The sequence below is a fragment of the Leptosomus discolor genome, chromosome 6, assembly GCF_034619465.1.
Source record: "Leptosomus discolor isolate bLepDis1 chromosome 6, bLepDis1.hap2, whole genome shotgun sequence".
In the NCBI taxonomy this organism is placed as follows: Eukaryota; Metazoa; Chordata; class Aves; order Leptosomiformes; family Leptosomidae; genus Leptosomus; species Leptosomus discolor.
The window spans coordinates 45722133-45734684 of record NC_141396.1 but is presented as its reverse complement, the minus strand read 5'-3'; the positions used below and the strand labels follow the sequence as shown (position 1 = coordinate 45734684).

At 36.1% G+C, this 12552-nt stretch overlaps 1 protein-coding gene across 8 annotated transcripts in view; it reads right to left on the bottom strand.

Moving 5' to 3' along the window:
- Positions 1–12552, bottom strand: part of CACNB2 (calcium voltage-gated channel auxiliary subunit beta 2) — a 250102-nt gene that overhangs the window by 22988 nt on the left and 214562 nt on the right. For 5 of the 8 annotated variants that reach the window (XM_086466817.1, XM_086466818.1, XM_086466819.1 and 2 more), the window contains 5 exons: positions 10918–11054; positions 9073–9149; positions 5030–5163; positions 1558–1638; positions 1194–1252 (listed from right to left, as the gene is read on the bottom strand). In XM_086466817.1, coding sequence (XP_086322943.1) covers positions 1194–1252; positions 1558–1638; positions 5030–5163; positions 9073–9149; positions 10918–11054 — 488 coding nt within the window. Of the gene's footprint in view, positions 1–1193; positions 1253–1557; positions 1639–4366; positions 4433–4864; positions 4885–5029; positions 5164–9072; positions 9150–10917; positions 11055–12552 lie in introns of all 8 variants that reach the window. The other 3 variants (XM_086466822.1, XM_086466825.1, XM_086466821.1) reach the window with 2 other exon arrangements.

Genomic DNA, 12552 nt, shown 5'->3' with positions numbered 1-12552 from the left:
TACCTTTTTTTGCTTGCAATACTCACTATTTTGTTAACTTCCGATTCTGAAGGTGCATATCTAAGATTTGACAACCCTGACTAATACAAAGAGGGACTGCTAAGTGTTTAGGTATCAGCACCCTGATTGAGAAAATTCCAACAGCTTAAACCACAATGTCCAGTATTTTAAAGAGCTGAAGCTATTCACAGAAAATCTCAAGCTCCCTCTTCAAAATCTGAGCACCAGGACACATAGCACAGTGTTACTGCTCTGCCCACTTCCAAACTAAATAGAACATTCATTGAAGTTACAGGTATTATAACAAGACCTTCCTGTTTTCTCATTTTGCTGCCCAAATGTCAACCCACTAGCACAGATTAATCTGGGGCTTGATCCAGTGGCAACATATTCACATGCGGAGAATCCACCTGATGTCTCTGGTCCATGGGTCTGTGACATCTGAATTACAGAACATCCACTGCTTTTAGAGATGGATTAGCACTTGACATCTGTACTAACGCAATGTCTGGAGGCTTAAATACAAATCAGATCAGACCTTGCCTAGTTCACTGTGGGAGACAGGCTGTAAGAGCACTCAGACCAAAACCCAGGGAAGTGCAGCCTGTCTGCTACCACGGGCGACCATATTTCAGCACGGTGGGGGACCTCCCCCTGCAGCAGTCCTTTTGAGACTTCCCACTACAGTGTCCAGCACTACTGTCAAACCAAGCTCCCATCTTGAGGGATCAAGAGTTTGACAATCATATACATTAGATAGTCTGAACGTGCTATCATTCATTACAAGTTAGATGCCACCGCGAGTAACTACAGCTGAGGAGGAATGTTGGCCCTCATCAGCTGGTACAGAACTCAGGAAGCACTGATGAGGTATCACTTGAAAAATAAACAAAATAACTTTCTAGAGTTCGCATTTATTAAATCTGCAGATAAATATTTAACAATTTGGAGTGTGAACGTCACAGCGATCAAGATGACATCCTTTTTTCCACTCTCAACAAACATATGCCCCTGAACACTCGCACTGCCTCAGCATGCTCTAAGGAAACTTCCAATCCACGCTATAGCCCACTGATCAAGGAATTAGCTGCCATACCTAATTTTCTACAAAAAGAATGTAATTATCTCTGAAGAACCTGGAAGTACCTAAACAAGACCCGAACTCAAGTAGATTTACATTGCAAAGTACTTACCGCCCTTCGAATCTATGTTTTAAAAAATCAAATAATGCTTTTTGCATCATATCTGTTACCTAGAAGCAAACAAACAACAAATTAATAATCACATAGGAAATTCATCATACTTGATGCTACTATTAACATGTAATGAAGTTGACAGTGAATCTTGTATCTGAACAACAGGGTTGGAATGTAATTTAATCTGAATTCTGATATGAAATAAAATACAAATAAGCAGCTATCCAGCAGAAACAAAAACTGTCTAGATTTTTGTCTATGATATAAATTATGTTATTCAGCTTAACTACCTTTGAACATTGAAATACAAATAAAACACAGTATTTTTGGCAAAATAAAACCATTCCCAACAAGCACTCACCTCATATCCCTTCAGAGAAGGCCCCACTAAAACTACTGGTCGCATAGAAGGCACTACATCATAGGGAGGGATGTGCTCTGTCTGCAAAACAGAAAAAAGCTTTCAGCACCACAGCACCTAGAGAGAGTTACTTACAATATTAGGAACTCTGAATTTCCAGTGATGTCACCAACACAGGAATCATGGATTCATTAGCTTTTCCTGAAAACTAGTAGTACAAGATAAGGACAGAACCTGTTTAGGGATATCTTTTGAAAAAGATTCTGGTTTTTCTACTGTTTTCATATTTTCTCTGGATAGCTAAAAAACTGTTATTCTGCAAACATTCTCATGTCCCACTCCATAATTCCTAATTGATAAATCAAAAAGGTTATTTCCAACAGTTCATGATTTGAAATGACTGACTCTAGGAGCTGTGACATCCGTTTCACACCAAAATTTTTTGTAGGTGAATTATGAAAGAGAAAAATAAAACAAAAAGGGATGGGAAAATCATAACACACCTCTTCTTCTGTTCAGATCTGCCCACTGCTTGACAAAACATTGTGACACCACTGCAAATTCCCATGGGAGCACTCAATATTCTGACTTCCACATTTGCATCAGCAATTCACTTGTAAATGAAATCAAAATAATGACTGATCAAGTTAGTATTCCTAGAAAATTTTCATAAACAGAGCTTGGGATAGCAAACCTTCCAGTTTGGGAAGTTCCTGTCACCACCCAAGAATGGATTCTGTTAGTAAAATATTCACCAAACTATTTACTGATGTATTGTGCACAATTTATAAGTAGTATTTTAAAATACAAAGATAAAAAGATTGCCTGCTTCCAAAGACTGCAAACATTTTTATATTGTTATCAAAAGAAAATATAAACAAATTAAACTGTTGTTTTGTTGTTTGTTTGTTTTTATAAATGGCTATTCAATATATACCCAAGAATGAGTTTCATCAAAAAGAGGTTTAGTTTATCTTTCTCTTAGGGAAGAAATGATTGAAATCCAAACCCAGGAACATGTGGGTGATATGAAAAAGTTATGCCAGAATGCCAGATCTATTTTTCAAATGCTTACATAGTACAAATACATCAGTCAAGATCACAGAATACAGTCATTGTTTGTTGTTTCAGTAGTCAAGGTATCCCAAGGTGTTTCACAATAACATTAAAATAAGTATATACATTCCAAAACACAAAAACACAAAGACAGACATTAATACAGTAACAGCACAAAATGCTACACAAGCAGCAGTCTATAGCAGTCTAAAACATGGGAAACATTTTTGTGAATGTTTTTCAACATAATTTATCTTACTTTTTGTTACCTGTAGCTTTACCAGATAATTAGTAACAGAAGAATGAATACCAGTGCCCAAGGCATCATAAGCATGTGAAATGAATTTTACACAGTGCAGAATCTGACTCAACACATTTCAAAGCAAAACCCTGCAATTATGCTGTGCCAGTGTCAAAATGCAGCCCTCCACTGTTCTTGCTAACACTACGAATAATCTGATATGCGTATTGGAGACAAGTCCTACAAAAAATTCAGTACCGATGTGTAAGTGCTTATAACACGAGTATCCTGATGCAACAGATCTTTGTCTTAATGTGGCTGACTCAACTGAAGGTATTCATGCTAGAAGTTAATCAGCTATCTGAAAATTAGGGAAAGAACAGAAATTACCTTATTTGATGGAATATCAGGTATTTTTAAAATTTTTTAAAAAACATGTTCTGTTGAAACAGGCTTTCTCTAATCTTTACAGCTTGAAGTAATGAAGCTGTCAGCAGAAAATTGAGTAAAAGTTATCTAATGGAAGCATTAAAGTTCTTTAATTTAGCATCAGAGAATCTAATATTTTCTAAGGGACTGGCACTGAGCACTGGCACTACAGCTTTCACTTGCAGATTCCAGCTCAAATATGAGCTCGGAATAAAAACTACCATAGATTTGACCATATGGCTTTTGTTCAGTGGTTTGATTAGTTTGGAATGCCCATCCAGTAGTTACTGTAACTGTCTGTATTACAAACCCCACTACAACCAGTAATGATTCTGATTATAGAAAGAATGAAGAAAGATGGGACTAGCCACCATCCAGGTCCAAGGTGGTTCATCTAGAAGCTACATTTTCGAAAGATACTTATGCAGATAGCATCCAATACATGTAAATATGTATTATTCTTCCCTAGCATTTTTATTTGGTTATAAACATGATCAAGTAAGAATTATCCGAAGCAAGAAACTGCTGTTGATTTCCACAGTGGGCTGTGAATGACATGGTACTTAACAGACCCTACTGAAGCAAATGCTGGTGACTTTGGAAATGAGAAGGATCCAATATTATTTAAAAGAGTTCAAGAAGAAAAGAGAGTGAAAAAAAAAGTTTTATTTACTAAACACGAGAGCACCCACAGCATAGGCAACAGTGTCACTTCGCACTGTTTATAAGCACTGCAACAGTCCATTGTTACCTGTAGATTTGAGTGGTTAAAAATCCATAAAAGCTATGAAGATTAAAGATTTAAAAACCAAAAAAGTAGAAATGTGGTATTTCACTGCACAGTTTGGCTTCTACCTAATGCCTTGATAATTTATTCCGGCAAAGATCCTAGAAACGTATTACAGTGTGCTGTACCAGGATGCAAATTGCGTAATTCTCTAGTTATCTGGGTTATCTATGGAGAGACATTGGCTCTCCTGGGAACCTCCAGTACCTTTGCCACTAGCTGAAATACTAAAAAAGTCTGACTAATGGACGGCAAGAACATGTGGCTGATAATTTATACATGACAACAGGAAAAACTCAAAGTAAAGTGTCAAAACAAGTCTGTGGTTTTCCGCTGGGCTTGTTCACCTGCAGATTTTGCACCTGGTGATTAGAAGTTTAAATACTGACTAAATTAAAAATATAACAGTTTTGACTGTTTTCCAAGTACAATCTGAGCATCTGATGAGATTCCAATAATGACTTCAGTAGACTGAGTTATAAAAAACCTTGAGAAAGATAGAAAGTTATAAGCATGCAGTAGAGAGGCGCATTACATGGATTTGTTAGGAATAAATTTCTCAAACTTTCAGAAGGCCTTCTAAGTGTCTCCTATTATTCCATCAAAAAGGATAAGTACTGTAGCAGAGTTTCACAGACACACTGGACTTGACTATTCGTTTTCTTGTACTGAATCCACTAACAGCTCTTCCTTCATTCTAGAACATTCTAGAACAGCTGCATTGTTAATCTGGGGTAATAATGCTAATGATGCCAGTGGCAGGATAAACACAGGTAATGTCAATATAAACTTACCGATTTCTGCTTCTGCTTAGCTACAGCAGCATGGAAAAGAAACAAAGAACAACAAAGCATGCATGTTATTGGCTTGTCAAAGGACGCAGACAGTTAACAGGACTAGAAATGTGACGCAGTGCAGGTGAGCAGGTGGACAGATGGGAGCTTGGAAGTTGGTGTTACCTTCTTAAAGAAGGGCATTCTTTTCTCTTTGGAGTGGGGTGATGTGACACTGTTTGCACTGGGTTTGGGGGAGCGATGGTTTGCTGGAATATCATTTTCTTCTGCATCTAAGCCAGTGGCATCTATGTCTATAGCTATATACAGACAAACAATTCAGAATTATCAGATGACAGGGAAAGTAAAGATAGGTTAAAAAGGAAATTACAGGTAAAGAAAAAGAAAATGGTCCAGAGTAATAAAGAAATAAATAAAAATTAAAAAAAAATCAACCATGAGTATAAAACACAATAAAACAAAGGGAAAAATTTAAAGGTGCAGTACATTAGGATTAGAAGACAGAATGCAATCTGTAACAGCTACGATAACATTTTCCTCTAATCCCCTTTTACGCAGCTACAACAGACATACACAGGATTACTCTTACAAAACAGAGCAATGGCCAAGTTCGTTCTTGTTACACCGGTGTAAATCCAAATTAGTTCACAGGAATAGATACGACTTTCACCAACGTAAACAACAGAACTTGGCCAACAACATCCCAATTATTTCACAGCAATGAACACCAATTCAAAACGGCTATCATCAACTGAAATTTGAAATGTCACTAGAATATCTATAAGAAATTAAGAAACAAGAGAAAAATCACTTTTGAAGACTAAAAGGCCTGATACTCATACAATAATATCCACTTTTCTCTCACGGTGGACTACAATTGGCATTTTTAACCACTTTAACTAAAAATGCACAGTAGTCATAAGACACATTTATTAGAAATAATAGAAACAGACCTACTAATAGTGAAAGCTAAAAAGAATGGGTAGCAGAAGAGAGGAAATTCATCCCAGCTTGTTTCAGAGACCTGGATCCTGTTGTAAAGATTGAGGATGTAGGCAGGGCAAAATGGAAGTGAACACAATAAACACTACTGCACAACCTCTACTCCAAAAGAATATACAGCACAAAATGCTTATACCATAAACATAAAATATTTACCCTCTTCTACCCTCTTTAGCAAGTAAGGAACAAGTTTAAGCAAACACCATCACGGACTCAGAAATAAACACATTTTCAAAATGGAAAGCCATGTTATCCTGAACACTGAGTCCAGCAGAGACGTGCTACCTACATCCAAAACAAAACCAAACCAAACCAACAAAAAAAAAGGCTTTCTTGCTTACAGTGCTCAATCCTGATCTTAAGTAATGTATTGCATTTATCTTTAGAAAGCAAATACATACACAAAAGCGAGTCACAGACATGCTGTACAACATCACCCTTGCGTGTAAAGACCTTACCCACCTCCTGACCCACTCTGGTAACACACGCTCTCCCTGCCGTGCCATTCTGTCAAACAGAACTAACTCTAAATAGATGCATATGCAGTATTGTTTGCACTGACTTTATCCAAACCCATAATTAATCATTGGAAACCATTACAAAATCACCTTAGTGACCTGCTTTCAGCTGCTTGATGAGTGGGACATCAACTAATATAGCTGCATGTGCTATTAAATTATGCAACACAAGTATTTCTGTCGAGCCTACATGCAGCTCCCGATTTAAGAGACACTTGGGAAAGCAATCTCTTCTGTTTGGGTAAAGTATACTTTCCCATTTGAATTATCCACAGATCTAATTCCATGATGCCTGATAACTCTTGAGCTACAGAACTGTGCCTTTGAGCCTGCCCTTGCCAGGCAAGACTGTGAATAGATCTGCACCCTGTTTCTATACTTCTGCTCCTAAAAACAGCCACAGAAATCACATAACATTTTCTTCTAGCAACACTGTTCCTTCATCCTCTTCATAAGTATAAAAAGAACATATTATCTTTGCTTGAATACAGGCCACCACAGATGCTATAAATCACTCATAATAAGGCATATTAAAACTCCTTCAGTTCTATGTTCAACTAAAATCATCAGTAAAGAAAAAACAGGGTTGTTAAGTTTCTCCTGTAAAAAACAAATGCAGCATTTGATCAGCTAGATATCAATATCTCCTTTTTTTCCACTTTGTCTTCACACCATGTAACATCTTCCGTGATATTTTTTTTACAGTTAATTATCTTGAGTTCATTGGCTGGTTTTCAGTCATTTTCACCACTGTCCTCATCCTGTTTGGTGGCCCATGAGGACTGGACGGATCAACTACTGTATCAATATAATATTGATTATTTAAATGGCTACAAGCCTCCTTTTCATTTTTCACTGGTTCTTCATCTTGCATAGGGTTTTTTTTTTTTGTTTTGTAGCACTAGCTTATATTGAAGAAAAAATCCCTGACTCAAAAAAAATGAAGTTAACTTATTCAGTTAAAGTACTTTCAACTCATTAAATAATTTATGTAATCGTCAGTTATTATACTTTCAAAAAGAGGCAGCCTGGGAATAATAACTGAACTGTACTTCAAAGTCACTTGACTTCTTGTGTTAGTCACAAATTATGCCTCTTTCACCCTTCACGAGATAAGCAAAAAACCTGAGACCCCAAACTTTAAGATCAGAATAAGCTAATGTGCACTATTCATAAATATTCTCCAATCTTCAGTGTAACTGAATAAACTTCACCAGACTGCCTTCTTTCTCCAGAAAACCATATTTCTGAAAACTACTGTCAGAAGAAACAATTCCATGCAATGAAAACGACAGGATGGCTGCAATCAGTCTGTCAGTAACCTAGGCATGCTATATGTTCTCTTACCTCTAAATTCTGTGCAACGTTGTGGAAATTTCATCTGTGCTGATCTCCAAGTGTTTTTAGGATACAAAAGAATATTATAGCAATTCAGATGCTCTAACTATAAAATTACAACATAGGTCCATGGGCACTTCTATTGCAAAAATGCAGTTGTTGAAGAAGTGTGCTTTAACAGTAAATATGATGGGTTAAAGCCATTGTAAAATAAAAGGTTAAGGTGTGTTCTACAGACTCGTGACAGATATGTATTAGTAAACTAAAAACCTCCTTTCCAAAAAAAAAAAAAAAGGGAAGGTAGGTAACTTAAGTAGAATTTTGATAAACGAACTGCAATTGTAACAAAGTTAGTTGCTACAAACAAATTCATGTTTTCAAAAGGAAGATAGACATATTTTTCAACTAATTTAATCAAATGAAGCTACCACCACAATTTGATTGAATTCCTCTGTCTCTCTCTTAATGTCCATATAAATAGTTTAAAATCTTCAGGATCATTTTAAGATGCCTGCTCTGCAGACCAGGCTCCATATAAACTAATACGATTGGAAAATACATCTTTGCCTTAAGGCAAGGCACTAGCAACATTCAGTACTATTTTCTGATTTTATGTATATAAAATATACCTTTTCTCTTTCAGAAGACAAAACATCCAGCAACACAGCAGCTGAATTTAGTAGAATTTTTTGTTTAAATCTTCTGCTATGTTGTTTAAGGAACTAATGCCAGTTTCCTTCACCAACTCGCCATGAATTTGCTTCATACCTTTTGAATCCAACCTAACTAAAGTTAAATCTGTCCACTGATGCTCTAAATACAAAACATTATTTGTGAAAAATTTGTCACGAAAGGAAAAAAAATATCCACTATGCTAACGTTATGTGAAGCACCTCCTCATTATCAGAATTATGAAACTAAAAGTCCTGTAACTATAAAATAATGCCGTTCTTGATGCTACTAGAAACCTCTTGGGAATTTTTGTTCTTATCGCTGCTTTTTCTCCTGTACCAGAAGGTATTTCTTGTTCAGCAGGAGTGCTCAGACCACACCAAACCTCCAACTATCCTACTGCAATACAGTCATCATTTTATTATGTTTTTGCTATAAAACACATGGTAAAAGCAAAGAGGGACTTTCACGCCTTGTTAACAGCCCTATCATTGCCTGAACTTGCTGGCATTGACTCCGTTACTTCAAATCTACCCAAACCAGCCTTATAGGTCAACGCAACCACCCAATCTCATACCTATGAAGTATAGGGAATAAGAAAAATAGGACTATATGTATATACATTTTAACAGATTAGGTGCACGAGTCCATAAACTGAAGGGTTCATGACCTACTCACCAGATGATGGAGGCGTCGATTTTCTGGAACTAGGAACGATGTCACCCAAACTGGATGAAGAGTTTCCTCCTGATTTACTGGAGTAAAGCAGCAGATTAGTTTGAAGTTTCACAGCTTTCTCAGTATATATTCCAGTTTATTTATTACCTGCCTTCTAAATGAGCAAATAACCAAGAGACAAACAGGATTTCTTGCAGTGATATAAAATATACATCTTAGACAAAATGTGTGTACGTTTTGAGGACTGGGGAATTGCAAACATCAATCAAGCTCCTTGTTCTGCTGTGCTACTTCATTCTGCTGCATACTCTCTCACTACCTCATTATCTTAACGTGATCCAAGTATTAATATGGCTACTGATACATAACTGTTGATATTACTACTCATTATTAAGACTAATTATTAAGTCAGTAAGCATATCTGTTTCCTTTAACAGAAGAGTTATTGATAGCTCCCTAATGACAATGTGTTTGCCTAGCAGCTTTTCAATTTAACTAAAGTACGAATTCTTTTGCTGTCTCAATGCAAGGTAGCACTTAGGAAAAAAAATAGTCTCTCAAATGAAGATAAAGCAGTCTACAGTTTTGTCAAATTCTGCTTTGTGAAAACCTATCCAAGTTGTGAAAATAAAACAATATTTTTAGATATTTTATTTCAGTCACTATAACGAGAAAAGCATTGAAAAGAATGTAAGAAAGACTATTTCACTCCTCAAATAATTTCTGTGTTAGTACTACTTTCCACTTTCTCCATCTTAAAACATCAATAAGCACTAAGCAAATGCATTTGTGGTGTAGGCCATTATTACCTCCAGTGAGAAGTTCTGGAGAATGGAAGCCTTTACAAGTTGGAAAGGGACTGAATCACTGGGTCAGAACTGGCTGTATCAGAACTGTCACAAGAGGAACAAGAACCCCGAGCTCCTTGCGCTGAGGCCAGCACACTCACAGGAAAGGCATTTTCCAGCTGGCAAATGCAGCTGAGCACTGGAGCATCCTGGCCTCCTCCTAGCATAGACATGCTCTTCCAACACTGCTGCCCTTCCCATGGCAGCAGGAAAGCCTTTCTGACTTCCCAAATGTTTCCCAGCTGTTCTCTCAATTTCAGATCCATCCCACTCAGACATACTGGAAAAATTTGTTTCCTCCATACCTAAAGGGAAGCAAGTGGCATTTGCTTCCACATGTGTTAATGTTTACTGGAAAACTACTTTATTAAGAATTCCACAGTAAAGATGACATTATTTCCATCTTGCAGTACTGTTCAATACATTCAGATACTGAATCTTTATTTTCTGCAGTCAGAGAGAACAAATGACTTGACATGAAACTTCCATCATAAAATGCAGTATTCTTAAAAGCTATATTTGTGGGCAACAAATTTGACACGACCAAAACATTTTTCTCCTTAAGAGCTAACTAATCTAACTTACAAATAAATTCATCTTAACATTTGCTATAATTTCTAAAATCAGCTTTGAAAGTCTTTAGAAACGGCAAGATCATGGAAACGAGTAACATGCCAAAGAATTTAGGGAGATCAATTTTTAAGTCAAAAATTGTGCTTGCACATAGTAAATGTACTAACTGCAACGTGTACTTGCAATTTTTTTATGAAATTAAAATGGAATAATAGCAATTGTAGGTGGACACAGAGCACCAATCTAATACCTACCTTCTCTCTCAAACGGCAATGATGTCAATTAAATAAATATTACTTCCTTCATTGATTCAAAGTGTTTGTAGCTGCCAATTACACTAATTAAACAGAACTACAGCATACACATTAACTTCCAAGTTGTGTCATAGTCAATGCTACATTTTTTAATGATTTGTTGTTATTACCTGGAGTAGAATTTTCCTTGTTTTGCCTTTTGTTCATGCTGCAGCCTCATGTTTTCTAGTTTGACTGGGCTTGGTATGAATCCTATTTCACAGCCTTCTTTTACCAACCGTCCTATCCACCAGTCATTATTAAATTTCTACAGACAAAAAAAAAAATGTACTAAGAAATTACGGTATTTGGGATAATTTTGTTATTATTTTTATATTGCACCTAAGTCATTTTCTGTAATTCTTCCCTGCAGTTAATCACTGTACTATGTATGGCAAGGAAGAATTGTGGTAATATTCAGAGAAACATTAAAATAATTATACCTTGCAAATTATCACAATGCTACAGTACTTAAGCAGAAACATTCCTTCATTGACTTCATGACTCTCCCTAGCTGTTATTTCCATTCATTTCACCATCTTTATTTTTTTCTGCTTCACAGTCTTTTCCCCTCATACATGAGAGCTGCTTTTGTTCTCCCTTGATGCTTTTCCTTGGTGGACACCCAAGATTTCTTCTGATCTGCTCCTACCCACTGTAACAATTTTTACAGCACCGACTGTAACAATCTATTTTTCTTATTCCATTATATTCAGTTCTGTATTTAAAATAAAAAAATACTACTTCTCTCTCCGCCGCTTCCCTGAACCCACTAAAATCTTCTGAAATATGACTACATTCCACTGCTTATACATGCTCCACAGCATACAGCTCCTGTGATCTGCATCTTAAACATACTATGGTATCTTTGGGTAACTAAAAAAGCTTACAATTACACAAATGCACAAGTCTAATTAACTGAATTTCAGCTATATGAAATATGAGATAATGACTACGCTAATTTAATAACACCTATTCATAGACACACAAGGGGTTTTGTTTGTTTTGCAGAGATCTGTAGAGCAGAAAATTTGCTTTTTCTTTACTCTTTATTCACCATTTTTGGATGAGAATAGGTCACTGTTATGTAATGCCCCACATGCAATACTCTAAGAGTTCCATGGGAATCACTACCATCAAATAAGAATTTTGAATAATTTGGATTATTTATGAAACTGTAAGAACATCTGAATGGGAAGAGAAGTTGCTTTCCTGAATTTGAAGCTATAAATGTAGATTGTACAGTGCATGTTTTATTATTTAATAAGTAGTTTTAGCAAGTGTACAGTTAGGAGTAAAACATGTAAAATGAGTAGGCTCCCATAAAAAAGAATTAATTTTACTGAGAATACAACGTTAGCAGATCAACGATACACAACCTAAATTGCAGTATTATCTTTCATTTTGGCTACTACGGAAATATGTTGATGCTTGAAACAATCTTTAAAATATCTAGCTAACAAAAAATAAAGATGAAAATAAACACACTTTTAAGCTTATAAAATGTAAGGGGATCTATAACACTCATCCAGTGGGATGCCTTCATGAGTAAGAATACCAACATTTAATAGGGAGCTAATATGGACTAGCAGTTTATCAAAGCTGTATTAGGCTCAAACATATTATTAAAATCATAACCTTTCATTGCAAAATGCTAACTAAAGATATACATGTGCATTTAAAATATGTTGTAGGATAATATAGGTGGAGGAAGAGTATAGCAGTTGAGCCAATGGAGGTTGCCATTATATGGATCTGCTCTATGA